Source organism: Alexandromys fortis, unplaced genomic scaffold (assembly GCF_014885135.2).
Source record: "Alexandromys fortis isolate MF-2015 unplaced genomic scaffold, M_Fortis_MF-2015_v1.1 scaffold_319, whole genome shotgun sequence".
In the NCBI taxonomy this organism is placed as follows: domain Eukaryota; kingdom Metazoa; phylum Chordata; class Mammalia; order Rodentia; family Cricetidae; genus Alexandromys; species Alexandromys fortis.
In genome coordinates, this window is record NW_026068193.1 from 60,621 (window position 1) to 80,722 (window position 20,102).

The 20,102-nt window shown below is 47.5% G+C and overlaps 2 protein-coding genes across 3 annotated transcripts in view; both read left to right on the forward strand.

The window, feature by feature from the left end:
* Nucleotides 1-7,317, forward strand: part of Arpc2 (actin related protein 2/3 complex subunit 2) — a 32,806-nt gene extending 25,489 nt beyond the window's left edge. Inside the window, exons 8-11 of one of the 2 annotated variants that reach the window (XM_050129589.1) lie at nt 720-846; nt 1,761-1,861; nt 2,815-2,915; nt 6,874-7,317. In XM_050129589.1, the coding sequence (XP_049985546.1) occupies nt 720-846; nt 1,761-1,861; nt 2,815-2,915; nt 6,874-6,898 (354 nt within the window). In that variant the 3' untranslated portion in view covers nt 6,899-7,317. Of the gene's footprint in view, nt 1-719; nt 847-1,760; nt 1,862-2,814; nt 2,916-5,584; nt 6,029-6,873 lie in introns of those variants that run through there. The other variant, XM_050129587.1, reaches the window with a different exon arrangement.
* A 9,306-nt stretch (nt 7,318-16,623) lies between these two features.
* Nucleotides 16,624-19,857, forward strand: Gpbar1 (G protein-coupled bile acid receptor 1). The gene is made up of 2 exons (XM_050129608.1): nt 16,624-17,279; nt 18,488-19,857. Exon 2 carries the CDS (start codon nt 18,518-18,520, stop codon nt 19,526-19,528), a length of 1,011 nt encoding a protein of 336 aa, XP_049985565.1. The 5' UTR covers nt 16,624-17,279; nt 18,488-18,517; the 3' UTR covers nt 19,529-19,857.
* The last annotated feature ends 245 nt before the right edge of the window (nt 19,858-20,102 follow it).

A 20,102-nucleotide genomic window follows, 5' to 3' on the forward strand; every position in this document is an offset into this window, starting at 1 on the left:
TGGAAAGAAGGGGCAACCAAGGGAGCAGTGGGAAATTGTTCAATTTGTAAAGAGTTTTCTATGTGTGTTTAGAATTTAAAACTCCAACTAAACCCTGGTACTCGTCACCATGAAACTGGAAAGATTTCTTTAAAAAAAAAATACTTTGAGGGCCTGGTAAGCAGCAGTGCTTAAGTTTTGTGTTTTGTCTTCGGAAGCAGTCTTCCCACTCTGCCCTGACAGCCTGGAACTCAAGAACTCTTGTCGTGTTCAACGATCCAAAAAAGGGGGGCGGGGGGACTTGCACTGCAGTACTTTGTACCAAAGTTGAAAACATGGTGCCATTTTCTGTAGTCTCCTTTTGAATCTTGAATGCAGTGGGAGCAACTGGCACTTGTAGCTGAGGTGGTTTTGTAGTTGTTGTTGTAGCTGAGGTGGTTTTGTAGTTGTTGTTGGTTTGGTTTGGTTTTTCGAGACAGGGTTTCTCTGTGTAACAGCTCTGGCTGTCTTGAAACTCACTTTGTAGACCAGGATGACTTTGCACTGACAGAGATCTGCCTGCCTCTGCCTCCTGAGGCTGGGATTAAAGACATTTGTCACCAGCACTGGGCCTGTAGCTGAGGTTTTGACAGTTAATTTTTAGTTATCTGCTGGTCCAGAGGACAACGAAGGTCTGAGCAGATAGTATGGATAGAGTGCCACTCAACTCACATGAACTTTCTCTCACTGTGTCTCCACAGGAGTTCAAAGAAGGACGAAGAGCCAGCCACACAGCCCCCCAAGTCCTTTTTAGCCACAGGGAACCTCCTCTAGAGCTGAAAGACACAGATGCTGCTGTGGGTGACAACATTGGCTACATCACCTTCGGTGAGGCTGGAGAGGTAGTTCAGTGGTAGAGTGCTTGCCTAGACACGCATGGCCCTGAGTTCAGTCCTCAGCGCTGCACAGAACAGCGTGTGGCAGTGCTTGGGGTTTTGCTTCTAATGTTTGAGTTCAGCCATGATTGGCTGACTCTTCTTTTCCACTAAAGATACCAAGCTTCACTGTGTCAGCCTTATGAGCTGACAGCTGACAGCTCATTCCCATGCTGCAAAGCTGCAAAAATGTCTCCTTTAATTCACCTTTAAGCTAAAGGTGTAGCTGTCTGTCGCTGGTGAATACATTTTTCTTCTACGTTTTTCTTGAAGTTGAGGTGTATCTTACAGTTATGGCGAGTCAGTTTGATGAACAGCAATACTTTCTTTATGGTACATGAGTCGTGGTAAACTTGGTAAACAGTGCATTTCTTATCCTGATGTTTACTTTTTTTTTTCTTCCTTCAAGTCAAGGGTAAACTGAGAACCAGATTCCTACCTTTCTTATCAGCCTTTCCTTTTTGGCACAGTTGATAGACTCAGGGTTCTTGATGTTAGTGAAACGGGTATGGTAAGAACTGGAACCCAAAGGCGGGTCTGCCCCAGTGCAGCAGTCTGAGCCTGTGAGTGGAAAGCAGCTCACCCTGCTGGACCTGCCATATGTGTGGTTTTCATGGTCAGGAGATGTGGATTCTCTGGAACCTAGTTTTACTTTATCACCACAGACCCTGGACAAACAGCTTTGTTCCTTAAACAAAGCTGGAATCTAGAGTTCAGAATGGAGTCCAGATTTGGATGAGTGCCCAGAGTCATACCTGGTTTTTGTGCCATGAGCTTCACTATTGGCATTCGTTGGCACTCCCTTGATTGTGTTGTCTATGATGGTAGCACACGTGCCACCTCTAATGCCTTGTTTGTCCTTGTTAGTGCTCTTTCCTCGCCACACCAATGCCGCTGCTCGAGACAACACCATCAACCTGATCCACACGTTCCGGGACTATCTGCACTACCACATTAAGTGCTCTAAGGTGAGGAGGCACCAGCATCTCTACCAGGCTATTGATTAATTCTCAGTAGCCACTTCCACATGGGGTTGAGAGGGGAGAGAGAGAGCACTCAGCAATTAAGAGTACTTACTACTCTTTCAAAGGACCCAGGTTCAGTTTCCATTGCCCATGTCAGCTCACAACCATATGTAACTCCAGTTCCTAAGGACCCTTCTGGCCTCCATGGATACATACATATGTGCATAAAATCATGCAGTCACATGTATACTAAATTTTTTAAAAAATCTTTTAAAAATTCCAAAGGTCTTAAGAAATTATCTCTGGGTATCTCTTGGTATAGCCAGTAGTAGAGCACTTGCCTCACAGTTTGGCCCCCACAGTAAGAGAGAAATGGACCGGGCGGTGGTGGCGCAAGCATTTAATCCCAGCACTCCAAATGGATCTCTGTGAGTTCAAGGCCAGCCTGGTCTACAAGAGCTAGTACCAGGGGCCTGGAGAGACAGCTCAGAAGTTAAGAACATTGCCTGCTCTTACAAAGGTCCTAAGTTCAATTCCCAGCAACCACATGGTGGCTCACAACCATCTGTAATGGGGTCTGGTGCCCTCTTCTGGCCTGCAGGCATACACACACGGAGAATATTGCACACAAAATAAATAAATAAATAAATAAATAAATTTAAAAAAGAAAAAAAAAAAAGCTAGTTCCAGGACAGGCTCCAATGCTACAGTAAAACCCTGTCTCGAAAAAACCAGAGAGAGAGAGAGAGAGAGAGAGAGAAATCAATGACCCCCTCCCCTTCTCCTCATTCTACCTGTAGTAGAAGGGTGAGTCTGTATCTCATATCTCATATTACTGCCTAACCATCCCACCTTCACCCTCCCTTACATGCTGACCCCATGGCTTATACCAATGAATGCAAAGCTATTTTTCTAGAACATAAACCTGTTTTAATTCCTCCTGTGTTTGCTCTTAGGCCTATATTCATACACGAATGCGAGCAAAAACATCTGACTTCCTTAAGGTGCTTAACCGTGCACGCCCAGATGCCGAGAAAAAAGAAATGAAAACAATCACGTAAGTAGTTAGAACCACCTTCCCACCTCAGCTCAGCAAGAAGCAGCAGGTCTTGATGCCTGCAGCCAGGTGACTGAAGAGGCAGGCCTAGAGCCACCAGAGTGAAAGGGAAACAAAAAGGGCTTGGCGTACATGGGATCAGGAAGAGTTCTCTGTTCCAGTCTTTGTGAGCTACAAGAATGACAGGTAGGGAAGCAAAACACAGGGCTTTTGTTGTTGTTTTTACTAAGAATATGTTCTCTGTGGGCTTAATTTTCAAAGGCGAATCTCTTCTTCCGTATTCCTGGAAAAGTAGAGTCAGCCACTTCAGGACATTTAGTATCTGAAAAGGCCTGGAGCCAGCACCTAGTGTTCTTTCTACTGGTCTGCTCTCAGCAGGAAAGGTGTACAGGGCCAAGGCTGCCTTCATCAGGGAGAAAGATGACAAGCAGAGCAGTAAGGAGTGTGGCTGTGCTCCAGGGACCAACATGGCATAAGACCTATAGAGCTCACTCTAGTGTGGGTGGCAATCTGAACACCTTTTTTAGCGCCTTCTGGCATGTGCTGCCGTACCAATTTAGACTCCATTGATATTTGAAGGTTCAGTTGAATACTGAGAAATGGTAAGCGTTTTTCAGTAACGGGAGCATCAGGCTTTTCTGTATGCTTGGTGGGAAGTCTCTGCTGCCACCTACAGCCTAAAGGTTGGTGTTCCATCTGACCTCTGTAGAGAGATCACATCAGATGCCATGACAGCTGCATGGCATATCTAAAAAATGCAAAGCTGTAGAAGAGGTGGACAAGTAAGGTTATGCCCAGAGAGGTCTGCATTTTTTCTGTCCCTCCTTTCCACCAGCGCCATTGTGACCTGGAATAGAAGGCAAACTTGCTCTGGTGATGTGTCAGAACCACCTGTGGCATGAACCTGTAGTCCCAGCTGCTGAGGCTGTTGGGGACTGAAGCAGGTAGAAAAGTTGAGGCTGGCCTGAGTAACATTAGCAAGCTCCTGTCTCCAGGTTCAAACAGGTGGGCTGGGAGGTGGCTTAGTTGGTGAAATGGCTGCTGTGCAAGCATGAGAACTTGAGTTTGGATCTCCATCATCCATGTATGAGCTAGGCATGGTGACACATGCTTGTAACCCTACCACAAGTGGATTGTAGGAGCTCTCGGGCCAGCCAGTCTAAGCAGTCAGTGATTTCCAGGTTCAATGAGAATCCGTGTTTCAAAAAATAAGATGAAGAACCAGGCATAATGACACACACCTTTAATCCCCGGACTCGTTTGGAAGACAGAGGTATGGCCTCAGTGATTTCAAGTGATTTCAACCTGGCTTACATCACAAGTTCCAGGCCATTCAGAGCTATGGAATGGGATCTTGCCTCCAAAAAATAAAAAAATAGAAGAAAGTGCCTAATTGAAGGAAATACCCATTGCTGACTTCTGGCCTATACACAGAGACACAGATACAAAGCAAGCAAAGAAAAATAAAGCCAGACAGAAATGTCAAAGAGTGGGATGTTAAAATAGTCCTGGGACTGCTTGCATCACTGTGTTCTGTGGCTAGCATGTGCTCCTGGTGGTTGCTGCCAGATTGGACAGAAAAGGGCAGGAATTGATCCCCGCCCTGATGAGGAACCTAAGGAAATATGGGTCCTTTACAGGAATAAGTTCAGTTGTTCAAAAGCCTGCAAAATGTAGACAGATTAATGCAGGCCTGCTATAGGTATGGTTCTGAGCTAGAAGTTGCCTGTGGAGTCAGCATTCTGCAGTACTCAGCTTATCTTGTGGGGAAAGGACCATCAAATAGTTTGATTGAGGATAGGCAGTAAACATGGAGAGCTGCTTTTGCTCTTTTCTATAGTTCTCAGTTCTCTATTCCAGGCTAGTTTACCGAATACCCTTGGGGTAGGTACCATTTGCAGGCTCTTTGGGCGTCTAGTATCCCTCTGGGGATTTACCACGTAGAAGAGGACACCATAGCTCAGACAGCCAGAACCAGCCAAGTGTTCTCTGAACCAGAGTGTAACTTAGAACATGACAGCAGAAATGTCTTTAACCTTTAACTTTTGAAGTTGGTTTTTTTGAGACAGAGTTGCACTCTTGGCTAGCCTGGAATTTACAGAGATCCACCTTTCTCTGCCTCCTAGGTGCTGAGATTAACAGCATATACTACCACACCTGGCTAATGTTTTTACGTTTTTTAAGATGCTTTGAATTTCCTACCTCCTATTGAAAGGTTAAGACATTGTTATCTCAGTGAGATCAACTAGGTCTTCTAAGCTATCTGAAAGCTAGAGAAAAGTGGGCATAGTGGCACTCAGGAGGCAGAGGCAGACCTAGTGTACATAGCTAGTTCTAGACCATCCAGGGCCACATAATGAGACACCATCTTTAAAAAAAAAAATACAGAGAAACTCTGTCTCGAAAAAAAAAATACAATTTTCCCATCTGCTGGTAACATCCAATGCCCTTAAGAGCTTTTGCATGGTGTTATTTAGTATTGAGTCAGAAGTAGTGAAGCCATTCTGTGAAAGCTGGATCTTCACTGAGACCTGCGGCACCAGCACCTTTGATTGAAGACTCTCTGCTCCTTGTGGTATCTCTTGGGCATTCCACCCCAGGTCTAGAGCATAGGGTTTGGAAGGAAAGGACATCTGGAACAGGTCTTCACACTGTCTCTGCTTTTGAAGGGGGAAGACATTTTCGTCCCGCTAACGCTTGGGAACTGAGGAGGAAGCTCTGTTGATGGAAGGCTGGACCGCTTGCTACTGGATAATCGTAGCCCTTCATGTTGCACCTCTCCAGGTTCTTAAGGGATTCTCCGTTTGGGTTCCATTTTGTACGAGTTTGGCAAATAACCTGCAGAAACGAGCTGTGCTTGCAAGGACTTCATAGTTCCCAAGAATTTAAGAGAAAAAAATTTCCACTTGATCAACTTAATTCCCTTTTATTTTTCCCTTCCTCACTCCCCTTCCTTTTCCCCTTTTCCAAGCTGTTTGCTTTGCAATATGTTACTGGTAATGAGTTGCAGATAATGCAATCTTAACTTGTTTTCTTCTAAGTATTTGAGTTCAAAACTCCTGTATCTAAAGAATACGGTTGGGGTCATTAATAAAGAAAATCTTTCTATCTTACTTGAGGATTTGCTGGGTTTCTGGACTGAGTCCAAAAGAGAAAAGGGTGGCCCTGCGCTGCCCTTGAACCAGCAAGCCCACATAGCCTGGAGCCTGTCTTCACTGCAGGAAGGAAGGGCTGGTTGGTAAACCAGAAACTTGTTTGTTTGCGGCTCATTTTATTCATCTCACTTTGTGGCCCATGTTGGCCCTGACCTCTCCAGCATGCCTCAGCTTTCTGAGTTCTGGGATTTCAAGAATGAGCCACCTTTGTTTTGTTGTTTATTTGAACATGTTTCCTGCACTGTAAAGCTTGGTTGCTGATACCACCCAGCTGAAACTCCCTTAGAGTGACAAATTAAAATGTTTTCTGGGGCTGGGGGATGTGTTTCAGTTGATAGAATGATTGCCTAACCTTTCACGAATCCCTTGGTTCAGTTCCCCAGCACCATATAAACTAGGTTTGGTGGTCCACACCTTTAATCCCCGGACTCGTTTGGAAGACAGAGGTATGGCCTCAGTGATTTCAAGTGATTTCAACCTGGCTTACATCACAAGTTCCAGGCCANAAAAAAAAAAATACAGAGAAACTCTGTCTCGAAAAAAAAAATACAATTTTCCCATCTGCTGGTAACATCCAATGCCCTTAAGAGCTTTTGCATGGTGTTATTTAGTATTGAGTCAGAAGTAGTGAAGCCATTCTGTGAAAGCTGGATCTTCACTGAGACCTGCGGCACCAGCACCTTTGATTGAAGACTCTCTGCTCCTTGTGGTATCTCTTGGGCATTCCACCCCAGGTCTAGAGCATAGGGTTTGGAAGGAAAGGACATCTGGAACAGGTCTTCACACTGTCTCTGCTTTTGAAGGGGGAAGACATTTTCGTCCCGCTAACGCTTGGGAACTGAGGAGGAAGCTCTGTTGATGGAAGGCTGGACCGCTTGCTACTGGATAATCGTAGCCCTTCATGTTGCACCTCTCCAGGTTCTTAAGGGATTCTCCGTTTGGGTTCCATTTTGTACGAGTTTGGCAAATAACCTGCAGAAACGAGCTGTGCTTGCAAGGACTTCATAGTTCCCAAGAATTTAAGAGAAAAAAATTTCCACTTGATCAACTTAATTCCCTTTTATTTTTCCCTTCCTCACTCCCCTTCCTTTTCCCCTTTTCCAAGCTGTTTGCTTTGCAATATGTTACTGGTAATGAGTTGCAGATAATGCAATCTTAACTTGTTTTCTTCTAAGTATTTGAGTTCAAAACTCCTGTATCTAAAGAATACGGTTGGGGTCATTAATAAAGAAAATCTTTCTATCTTACTTGAGGATTTGCTGGGTTTCTGGACTGAGTCCAAAAGAGAAAAGGGTGGCCCTGCGCTGCCCTTGAACCAGCAAGCCCACATAGCCTGGAGCCTGTCTTCACTGCAGGAAGGAAGGGCTGGTTGGTAAACCAGAAACTTGTTTGTTTGCGGCTCATTTTATTCATCTCACTTTGTGGCCCATGTTGGCCCTGACCTCTCCAGCATGCCTCAGCTTTCTGAGTTCTGGGATTTCAAGAATGAGCCACCTTTGTTTTGTTGTTTATTTGAACATGTTTCCTGCACTGTAAAGCTTGGTTGCTGATACCACCCAGCTGAAACTCCCTTAGAGTGACAAATTAAAATGTTTTCTGGGGCTGGGGGATGTGTTTCAGTTGATAGAATGATTGCCTAACCTTTCACGAATCCCTTGGTTCAGTTCCCCAGCACCATATAAACTAGGTTTGGTGGTCCACACCTTTAATCCCAGCACTTGGGAGGCAGAAGTAGACCTCTGTGAGTTCGAGGTCAACCTTGTCTAGAGTGAGTTCCAGAACAGACTCCAAAGCTATAGAGAAACCCTGTCTTGGGAGAAAAAAAATGTGTATAAATGTTTCGCATATTTACACATTACTGCATGCATGTGTTTGTTTTGTTTTGGGTTTTGGGTTTTTTTTTCCGAGACAGGGTTTCTCTGTGGTTTTGGAGCCTGTCCTGGAACTAGCTCTTGTTGACCAGGCTGGTCTCGAACTCAGAGATCTGCCTGCCCCTGCCTCCCTAGTGCTGGGATTAAAGGCATGCACCACCACCGCCCGGCTCATGCATGTGTTTGTATGAGTGTGTACACCAGGTAAGGAAAGGGGTATCAATCATATCTTATACAGTTGGAGTTACAGCTGGTTTTGAGCTGCTCTGTGGGTCCTGGAACCAACCCAACCGCTGAAGAAGCAACAAGTGCTAACCACTAAGCCACCCCTCCATCTGCTATGACATACACCTTTTATTCTTAGCACTTGGAGGGGGATGCAGGAGGATCAGAAGTTCAAGATTATCGTTAGCTGTACATGATTTGAAGCCAATCTGGGCTACAAGTGAGACACCATTTCAAAAAAAAATGCTTTCTGTCTTGGCTGTGCTTGTGTGCATTTGTGTATATATGAGAGATTGAGATTTGGGTGGGGGTTGGTTGTTTGGTTTTAAAATAGGGACTCACTGTGTAGTCCTGCTGCCCTCACTCAGATCCACCTGCCTTTGCTTCTCAGTGAGCACTGGAACTAAAACTGCTTGTTCTCCAGTCAACTAATAAAGGGCATTGCCTGAAATGAGGCTCTGCAGGACGTTGGTGGGTGTTCCAGTGTGGCGCTGGTGCCTACTGACTGGCCACGCTCCCTCACACATTCCAACAGATTGATGTGCTCCACAAAGCCCACTCTAGGAGGTGCCTGCTGAATAGATACCTGGGAACCAGAAGAGCGTGCTGTCCCCTAACAAGATATTGGGGCCAAAAATAGTTTGTTTGGTAAGGTCTTATCCTGAGAATTTGAGGGGTGTCTAGGATGATTTGAAGACTGTTCTTTTGTCTCCATTTCAGGCAGTGTGTCTCAAACTAGTTGGATGATAGTCATAGCCACCTTGACTTGTATGTGACAGCCCTTTTATCTTCTACAGGTTTGTTTTTCAGATAATGATGCATTTGCTTGCATGCATGTTGGACATAATAAAGCAAGGGCCTGTCACCTTCCCAGTGGTGACAACTTGAGTAATTGTAGCCCTGTATCACACCAGTAAAGTGACGTGTTTTATGTGTCCACTTTCTTCACATTTAACCAGTTTTATTCAACATTGTGCCTTTGTTGTGTGTATCTGTGCATTTTCTCACTTGGATAGATTTCTGAACACCAGTGTTTGTTTTGAAGGTGGGGTAGTGCAGATCAGAACAGTTACTGAATTGATGTGGGAGTGTCATATCAATCTGTTGATTTCATTGGTTAAGTTATAATAAACCAGCTGCTTGGCCTCATGGCTTGGAACATAGATGGGAGGAGTAAACAGAATAGAATTCTGGGCGGAAGAGGAAGTGAGGTCAGACTCTGCTCTGCTCCCGGAGAGACCCGACAGCTCTGCTGGAGCAGAGACGCCATGCTCAACTCTCCCAGGATGGACAGAGGCTAGAATCTTCCCGGTAAGCGCACCTTGGGGTGCTTACACACATTATTAGAAATAGGCTAGTCCAGGTGCGAGAATTAGCCTGTAAGGGCTAGAGTTCATGGGCCAAGCAGTTCTTAAATGAATACAGTTTGTGTGTTGTTATTTCGGGCATAAGCTAGCCAAGCGGCCCAGGTGTTGGGGACGCAACCCCACCGCTCATATTTCAACAACTGAATCACACACAGTATTGATTAGTGACCTTTTTTTACTTTTTTCATACATGAGCACCAGGACAGAGTTAGAGAACTACTTTACCCCATCCATTGTCGAGTTTTAAATATCGCAGATTGTTTCATCATTAGATTTAATTGAAATTGGTTCAAGGGACCTGTAGGTTCTCTTGTTCTCCTACTTCTGGGAAGTTTTTTTTTTTTTTTAAAGTATCTTGAGAAATACTTTGAGAGAGTTTCAAAGGTAGTTTTGATAGAGTTTTTGTTCTTGTTGGTTTTGTGACAGGGTTCTGTTATCTAAACCAGGCTGGCCTCTGCCTCTCAAGTGCTGGGATTACAGGTATTCACCACCATGACCAACTACTCTAATTTTCATTCCATTTTCTTTTGTTTTGTTAGGTTTCTGACAGAGCTTCACTCTGCTCAGACTGGTCTCAAACTCAAAGCAGTCATCCTGCCTCGGCCTTCAAGTTCTGAGATAACAACTTCGCCCCACCCAGCTCTGGCTGGCATTGCCTTTCTGCTGATTTTTTTCCCCCTTTTTTCCTTTTTGCCGATTTTAGAACAAGAACTCTGGATCTCCCTATGCATTCTTGGCAGTAGTGAAACTTTTTGTTTTATTTTTAAAGATTGTTCTCACGCATACACACACCACTCCCCTGGTATCCCTTTCTTTGTTCCTTAACCCTGTTTCTTCCTGCTTAGTCTCCTAATTGGTAGACCACTGAGGCAATACCATCTCTCCCAGAGTCGCTAGCTCCTTAAGGAAGGGATGAGACTTCATGGGCGCCTCCTGTGTCCACAAAAGGGATGGAGGCCCAGTCTTATGCAGCTGCTATGTGTTTATGGTTCTACAGCAGTGCCATATCTGAATGTCAGTGTTTGTGACACCCTTCCCCATCTTATAGGTCTTGGATTCTGTTTGCCTTAATTTCTGCCTTAGGGTTTCTAATGCTGTGAAGAGACACCTTGATCATGACAACTCTTCTAAAGGAAAACATGACTGAGGCTGGCTTACAGTTCAGAGGTTTAGTCCACTATTGTCATGGCAGGAAGTGTGGTTGGCAAACATGGTGCTGGAGAGGTAGCTTAAAGTTCTATATCTGGTATCAGGTATCAGGAAAAGAGAGAGCCACACTGGGCTTGGCTTGAGATTCTGAAACCTCCAAGCCCACCCACCCCCAGTGACACATTTCCTCCAGTTAGGCCACACCTACTCCAACAGGGCCACGTGTCCTAATACTTTAAAAAAATGTCATTCCCTATGAGCCTTTGGGGACCATTTTCATTCCAGCTACCTCATCTTTTATGATATTCCCCAGCTTTGGCTGCAAGGAGGAGGCAGGGATTGATGTGACTCATCAATCACTTACTCTAAATATTTTGGCCAGAATCAAGCCTCTGTAACCATCACACTCTACAAAAATGATTCTTTGCCCCCAGCTGAGAGCTTAATAGCCTGTGGGTATGAATATTTAGAAAACAGTTTGACAACATATTAGAGGGAAACAACCACGGTGTGTCATCCTGTTAAGCCGTCAGGTTTATGTTACCAGGCTACTTTGTGTAGCCAATCACAAAGCAACTGGTTACCCCCACAGTACTCAATGCCACTGTAGGAGTGGTGTCCCAGATCTTTCTTGTGGTTCAGTACTGTAGCACACATGGTCTTTAGCTGGGTAAGATCATTCTGGCTTAGTTCCTCGGTTTTTCTGTGTCCTTTAAACAAAGCCTGTAGTCTTCAGTGTAGGGTCAGGACTTGAAAGAACATAAAGATTAAAAGCCGTATAGTAGTGACCCACACCTTTAATCCCAGGACTCAGGAGGCAGAGGCGGGTGAATGTGAGTTCTAGGCCAGCCTGGTCTATAGAGTGAGTTTCAGGACAACCAAAAGTACACAGAGAAGAAACCCTATCAGTAAATGAGCAAATAAATCGATAGGTACATACAAACATAGTGAAAGCATGTACTGCTCTTTTAGAGGATAGGACGTGGATTCCTAGCACCCACATTAGGAAGGCAGCTCAAAACTGCCTGTAACTCCGACTCCAGGGTATCCAGTCTTTTGCCCTCAGCAAGGGACCTGCATCCACACACAAACACAGTCCTTAAAAATAATAAACCCCAGTTCTCAGGAAATAGAATCAGGTGGGTTTCTGTGATTTCCAGGCCTTGCGTGGTATGACCTTGTCTCAAAACAAAATCCCAATAGGGTCTTACCATATAGTTCTGGCAGGCAATCAATAATAATAGCAATAACCTCTATTCTTTGGGAGTCTAAGGCATTAGAGAGATTTAAAGAAGTATAGGAGCAGGGCATGGTGGTGTACACCTTTAATCCCAGCACACAGGAGATAGAGGCAAGTAAGTTGATCTCTGTGAGTTTGAGGTCAACCTGGTCAACAGAATGAGTTCAGGACAGCCAGGGCGGTTACACAGAGAAACCCTGTTTCAAAAGAAATAAATTGTAGGAGAAAAGTATAATGGCATTAAACATTTTTGTAATGGTAAATTCTAATTCCACAATATTTTGCCAATATCAAGAACCCGTGCTGACTAGATGAGGAAATTCTTAGTAATTTAGCCTCTGGTAAGGTGTTGATGCTCCTGTAAACAGCTCTGATGAATTCACTGAATCCTTTAAAAAAGGAAAGGACAGTTGGGAAGAGGACAGGAGTCAGCAGGCATATTGGGACAGGGTACCAAATAAGTGTGGTCATATATTGCATGCCTGTAGGAAAATGTGATGGAACATCGTGATCATTAGAACATACTAAATGGGACAGAAAATACACTTTGAATTGGACTCAGTGACTCGTACTTGGAATCCAAGTACTCCAGTTTTAGATTGATGTACATGTCATACAGCATAGGCATCTCTGATGCATACAGGCCCAGATAGATACACATGTGTTTGGATAGAGTCCTCCCCCACCCAGTGCTAGGGATGGGCCCCAAAGCCTCATGTGTGCTAGGCTGACATCTAGTGGTGTCCTCAGCCATAACTGAGCTATGCTATAGATCTATAACAGCCATGATCTCTTAAATTTTAAATTATGCGTGTGGGTAAGTGTACGTGAGTACAGGTTCCCGTGGAGACCAGAAGCTTCAGATGTCCCTGGATCTGGAGTTACAGGAAGTTATGAGTAGCCCAACGTGAATGCTGGGAGCCAAACTTGGGTCCTCTGCAGTAGCAGCACGTGCTGTCAACGTCTCTACTATCTCTTCCCCTCACCTCACCTTACCTGCCCCCCACACACACCCCTTGGTTCCCTTTATACACCCAGAGTCTCTACTATCTCTTCCCCTCACCTTACCTTACCTGTCCCCCCCCACACACACCCCTTGGTTCCCTTTATACACCCGGAGGGCCAGAAAGTGATAGGACTGTTGGATAGGTGGCAGAAGTCAAGCTTCTTTATGTCTCGGGCTTTCCAGACCTTCCCTAAGACGGTTGTACTCTTCCCCTTCCTTTATCAGATAGGAGGGTAGGGCTCTCCAGATCTGGACAGGACATGTTTAGCATTACAATATGCAGCAGTGGAGCTGTTAGATACAGAAGGAGAAAGCCCTGACCTAACCGCTACTAAGTCCTTGTAATGGTCGTCTGTGGCAGTTGAAGTCCAGTTGCCTTCTCCTAGGGCTCACCTGACACACCCTGTTCAGTCCTTCCTGAAACCCGTGCTGACGGAGAGTGAGAGGATGGGATGTGTTTGGACTGCTGGGATTCAAGGATCTCACACAGGATACTCTAGTGCTAATCCAGCCATCCACGTTTAAGGACAGTTGCTTCTGCCTCAGCAGCTGAATAGGGGGTTCTCAAAGCCGGCTTCCTGGCCGGTCTTACACTGTCTAGAAGGTATATATACACATCCGCTTTAAGTGTGGGCCAGCTGGGTATAGGTAGTGCAAACCAGTGATCCCAGCACTTGGGAGTCTGAGGCAAGAGGGTCAGGAGTTCAGGGTTAGCCAGTGGCCTGGCTAGCCTGTTACAATATCTAGAACAATGATTCTCAACCTATATTGGCCGCGACCCCTTTGACAGAGGTCACCTGAGACAATTGGAAATAGACTTTTTTGTTTGTTTGTTTTTTATTTTTTGAAACAGGGTTTCTCTGTGGCTTTGGAGCCTGTCCTGGAACTAGCTCTGTAGACCAGGCTGGTCTCAAACTCACAGAGATCCGCCTGCCTCTGCCTCCTAAGTGCTGGAATTAAAGGCGTGCGCCACCATCGCCCGGCTCAGACATTTATAATTCCTAACAGTAGCAAAACAACAATTATGAGTAGCAACAAAAATAATTTTATGGTTAGGGGTCACCACAACATCAGGAATTGTATTAAAGAGTCAGCATTGGGAAGGTTGAGGACCACTCTCTAGAAGGTACGTAACCAAGTCAGCTTTAAGTGCTAGACAGCTGGGTATGGTCATGCCAACCAGTGATCCCAGCACTTGGGAGTCTGAGGTAGGAGGGTCAGGAGTTCAAGGTTAGCCTGGGCTAGTTACCAAGACCCTGTCTCATTGGCGTTAGCCTGGTGGCGGGGTGTGTTAAGTAGTAGCTGGGAAAGCAATTCAGAGTACGCGAAGCTTCATCAGCCTCCCTGGTCCAGAGTAACTGCAGAAGTGGACTAGGGAGGTCTGGGAGGCTTCTGGGACAGTCTAGATTGTCCACCCAGCACATGTTCTCTGTCAGCAGGACAGCAGGTCAGGGCCACAGGCCGCAGGTGGAGCGTCTGAATACTTGTACCCTCCCTCCTCCTGTGGGATGGGAAGGGCAAAAGAAGCCATCATGGCCAAGGGCTGGACATAGAGGAAGCAGATGAGTTGGTGAAGGAGAAGCTGAGCCAAGCCCAGGACAGAACCCAGGCTCTCCAGCTCCCACTGCCTGTGCTGTCCCCGTTACACGTCATGCCACACACAGTGTTTAGATAGAGCAGAGAAGAAACAGACATCTGAATCTCTGGGGAAGGAGGCTGGGAACGGAAGACTGTTTATTCCTGGCAGCCCTGCATCCAAGGGGTCTTGCACCACTTCAGTGCGGCCCCAGACAACTCTCCCAGAGCCTGACTCACGCCCCACTGCCACTGCGGGGGCCTGAGACTGGGCCGGCTCCTGGAGGATGGGTTTGAGGCTGCTCTGCTTAGTCTCCCAGCAGTAGCCCCACCTCCACAGGACCCAGGAATGTGTGCTGTAGGGCAAACAGTGCCAGAGTTCTCAAACCTCTAGCCTTTGGGGCTGCATTTCTCCAAGGGAACTGAAGTTCGCTCTGGGAGGAGGTTGCTCTCATCTCCCTTCCGGCTATCTTGCTACAGTCTGGGCCTGTTTCAGTCCTTAAGGAGTTTGGCTGGGCTCCTCTCCTCCCCTCGGGCCTAAAGCTGTCCGAGTGCAAATCAGACAGAGCTTGGCTTCCATGCTGTGAATATGACCTTCTCTCTCTATACTTAATTTCCTCAGATTTCCTGTAGATCAAAAAAAGGCCGTTCTTTGATTTCCTAGGCTCCCTGTCTGCCTTTCTCGGCAGAGTGCTTGTGTGGAGGGACAGGTGCAGAGAGGAGCAGAAATCCTGTTGTTAGCATTTACAGGAATGAAGTACTCAAGAGCCAAGGGTTGATCTGGTTCCTGTTACCGCCTTTGCTGGAGGGGGCGGCTCTTATTTCTTTTGTTTGTTTGGTTTGTTTTGTTGGTTTGAAACAAGGTTTCACTATGTTTCTGAAGCTGGCCAGCAACTTGCTGCTACCTACGTGTCTCATCACCAGAGCTAGGATTACAAACCTGGCGTAAGGAAGTACAATTTTGAACCCCACTATGCAGATAAAGAAACAAAATTGTATCTGGCGGTGGTGGCGCATGCCTTTAATCCCTTCATTCAGGAGACAGAGGCAGGCAAATCTCTGTGAGTTTGAGGCCAGCCTGGACTACAAAGTGAGTTCCAGGACAGACTGAGCTGTTATACAGAGACACCCTGTCTCTAAATAAGTAAATAAATAAAATGGGGTGGTGGTGGCACATGCCTTTAATCCCAGCAAGAGGAAGGTGGATCTCTGGAGTTCAAAGCCATCCTGGTCTACGCAAGCTAAGAGCTAGTTCCAGTACAGGCTCCAAAGCTACAGAGAAAGCCTGTCTCAAAAAAAAAAAAAAAAAAAAGAGAGAGAAAGAAAGAAGAGCAAAACTATCGAGAGAACTTCAGCAATTTGCCCAGGTTTGCACAGCTAAAGCAGTAGGATCACCGCCAGCCCTGCCGTGCCACCCACAGCATATGCCTCTCAGCCCCATGGAGGAAGAAAAATCAGTCATTTGAGCTGACCTCCCCTCAATACTGTCAAGCATTGTGTCCACAGGTCCTGTGTTACCCCATGACATTCCCTACCACAACCCCAATAGGTGGCTTTTACTTTGGGGGGAGGGGAGAGATTGACAGCATTGAAATGGGCTCACTGTAACCCAGGCTAGCCTCAAACTATACTGATCCCCCTGCCTCAGCCTTCCAGTGTTGGGATTTACAGGCTTGAACCTCTACACCGAATCCACTTGTGCCTTATGCATAACCCAAAATTTGAGAAAACAGTTTAGGACCGGGGATGTAACTGAGTTGATAGAGTACTAACCTAATGAATGAGTCTGTGAGTTCTATAACCTGTCTGTAGTATGGTCAGCAGACACGGTGACAAAGCTATAATCCTAGCACTTAGGAGGTGGAAGCAAAAGGATCAGAAGTTCAAAGCGATACCACATAGGAGTTTGAGACCAGCCTGGGCAATATGAGACCCGTCATCTCAACAAAACAAGTTGAGAGGTGTGTAGCATGACCCATAGACTAAGGAAGACAAGGCTTAATTTCCAAGTTACAAACTTCATCTAAGCCAGGCGGTGGTGGCACGCGCCTTTAACCCCAGCCCTGGGGAGGCAGAGGCAGGCAAATCTCTGTGAGTTCAAGGTCAACGTGGTCTACAAAGTGAGTTCCAGGACAGCTAGAACTGTTACAGAGAAAGCCTGTCTCAAAAAAATAAAAATAAATCAAAATAAAAGGCTCCTCAGTGAAGATTCTCAGGTCCCAGCCCCAACCGCCATCCCCCATCCCCCATCTTGTATGCACACTATTCTTTGGTGTATGTAGCTGGCTGAGGGCGGCTGTGGCCATCCAGAGTTTAAGATACCTAACCAGCTCTATTAGCTTGGGGGTGCTGCGGGGAGGTGTTATGTGTCAGTTGTTCATTGGCTGAAATGGATTCCCCAGATGAGCCTGGCAATGACAGCAAGCGGGTTCTCAGTGGTGAGGAAAACACCTAGGTTTCACGAGGTAGCAGACTGCTAGGGAGGGTTCACTAGACAGGAGAGGAGGTCTCTCAGTAAAAGCAGTCAGCGTGTGCCAAGTCCCACCCCGGAGGCGGAGCCAAGACTGAGGCCCTCCAGCCCAGACTCCCCCATCCTTTCAGGAATCCAGACCAGGGCAGAGCCTGAGCCTGGTTCCTGCCTTCCCCAGCATAGGAGCAACAGGCAGTCATGGGCCAGGACCCCAGGCATGGCCTGAAGCCCTGAAGAGCGGCTGCTGTGACTCTGGTCCTCAGAGGAATGCCCTGCTAGCAAGCACCACCTGTTCCTAAGAGCCATGTGAGTAGCTACAACCCAGCCCCTCCGGTCTGATCCTGCAGAGGTCAGTGCAGTGGTGTAAGCCATTGGAGTACTCGGGAGACACCATTCCCACCCCACCAGGTCACTAACCTGGCTGTATATCTCCAGCTTTCTTTACTCCTAGGGAGGCCGGTGAGGGACTAAAGGGCTGCGAGCTAGGTCTCAGTAGTTTAATAGAAGTGGACGGTGTAGGGAAGGGGAGCAAACTAGAGGGCCTTTGGGGGAGACTGAGGGAGAGAAAGATCAGGAGTGCCGTTTGGGGAGCAGTTGGGATAGGAGAGCATCTCTCAGCCAAGGTAACCATAGAGCTGATGCAGGTCCTGGGAGAGGCCACTGGATGGGAGGGCAGAATCCTTCCGTATTGACTTTGATCCTAGCAACAGCAGATGCTCCCCTGTTGACAGGATCCAGGATCCAGGACCCCTCCCACTGGCCCTGGCATGTGGCCTGGGGCTGAGAATAGGCAGCCAAGTGAAAGAAAGCAACAGGGTCAATTTGGAGGCTCTGCGTTGTGCCCTGGGCTCAGCCTATGTTTAGAGGTTGGGGGGGTCATCTCTGTTCTTAGCACCCCCAACTCCTTGCCAAGCATTTCCCCACACTTCCCTCTAGTTCCCAGGAAGGGCCTGTTGCTAGTGTGGAATGAACGAGTCAAGTTTATGGGCTGGAAGTCCTACCCGGAGGCTGTTCACTGAGCTGTAACAGGGTGGGGGTGCAGGGACAGGGCACTCTGTGCCTTCAGGAGCCTCTCACACCATGGCTGTCTGGCCACTGTCCTCTCTTGGCACCCCAATGTGTGCTGGCAGAGGTTGACATGCTTTGGGTAGGTTGCCTTCCAATCCAGACAGACTTGTAAACACAGCTGCCCTGAGGCTGGAGGATGACAGAAATAGGTGAAGCTGCCCAAAGGTGGTTATCGCCTGAAGGGCAGCCTCTTATAAACTCTTGCCAGAATTGATTTTCCAAGCAAAACCAAAAGCATGTCTTCTCTATATAATTGTTTAATATATATTTTAATGTTTTATATATATATATGTTTAAGTTTCAACTGAGAAAATCTGTATCAGCAAACAGGGTATGGCCCAGTCTGAGTCTCCAGCCTCTATGTTAATGTGCTGTCCCATCCCCTCCCTCCCCCCAGGACAGTGACTACATAGCTCCAACCTAACTCTGGCCACTCCTCCATACAGGCATGCTGACTGCAGCTTCAGGCCATCCATATGCCAAGGCCCATGATGACACCCAACAACACTGGGGAGGTGGCCAGCTCCATTCCCAAGGGGGTACTGGGGATTTCCCTGGCCCTGTCAAGTCTCATCGTTGTCGCCAACCTGCTCCTGGCCCTAGGCATCGCCCTGGACCGCCACCTGCGCAGCCCACCTGCTGGCTGCTTCTTCCTAAGCCTGTTACTGGCCGGGCTACTTACGGGGCTGGCACTACCCATGCTCCCTGGGCTGTGGAGCAGGAGCCGCCGGGGCTACTGGTCCTGTCTCTTTCTCCACTTGGCCCCCAACTTCTCTTTCCTCTCCCTGCTTGCCAACCTGCTGCTCGTGCACGGGGAGCGATATGTGGCAGTGTTGCAGCCACTGCGGCCCCATGGGAGTTTGCGGCTAGCCCTGCTCCTCACCTGGGCCAGCCCCCTGCTCTTTGCCAGCCTGCCTGCTCTGGGCTGGAACCATTGGAGTCCTGGTGCCAACTGCAGCTCCCAAGCTGTCTTCCCAGCCCCCTACCTCTACCTCGAAGTCTATGGGCTCCTTTTGCCTGCTGTGGGAGCTGCTGCCCTTCTGTCTGTCCGAGTGTTGGCTACTGCCCACCGCCAGCTGCAGGAGATCTGCCGACTGGAGCGGGCAGTGTGCCGTGATACTCCTTCAACCCTGGCCAGGACTCTCACCTGGAGGCAGGCTAGAGCGCAGGCAGGAGCCACGCTGCTCTTTTTGTTGTGTTGGGGACCCTATGTGGCCACACTGCTCCTGTCAGTGCTGGCCTATGAGCGGCGCCCACCACTAGGGCCAGGAACTCTGTTATCTCTCATCTCACTGGGCAGCGCCAGTGCGGCAGCTGTGCCTGTGGCCATGGGCCTGGGCGATCAGCGCTACACAGCCCCATGGAGGGCAGCTGCCCAAAGGTGGCTGCAAGCGCTTCGAGGAAGGGCCAAGAGGGACAGTCCAGGGCCCGGCACCACTGCCTACCACCCCAGCAGCCAAAGCAGCATGGACCTGAACTTGAACTAGGGAAGCCTCCTAGGAGCATTCATCCATCTCTTATGCCCCACTTCTCTGGGTTGGAGCCCTTGCCTGATGTGGGAGTTTTTTCTTATTAATAAAGAAACTGCCTAGGCCCATTTGATAGGCCAACCCTTAGGTAGGAGGAGAAAACAGAACAGGATGTTGGGAAAAAGCTGAGTCAGGGAGTCGCCATGATTCTCCCGCTCCAGACAGACGCAGGTTAAGATCCTCCCTGGTAAGCCAGCTCATGGGCTACACAGAATATTAGAAATGGGTTAGAACAATATTTAAGAGCTAGCCAATAAGAAGCTGGAACTAGCCGGGCCAGGCAGTGTTTAATAAAATACAGTTTCCGTGTAATTATTTAGGGCATAAGCTAGCCATGCGGCCGCCCTGCCACTCCTCCTTTAACACTTGCCCATGAGACCCCACCCTGACCAAATAAATCTCTGGCTACCATTTCAAGTTATCTCCTTCCATATCTCAGTAAGGGAGAGGGGCAGGCTGACTGCCTTAGATGGACCCAGAGACGGACTGAGCACCAGAGAGCTTTCACCTCCAACTAAGCACTGTTCTGTCC

Bases quoted from the DNA above. Each gene is read 5' to 3' on its own strand.
- Gpbar1 (XM_050129608.1), top strand. From the start codon at position 18,518: ATGCCAAGGCCCATGATGACACCCAACAACACTGGGGAGGTGGCCAGC.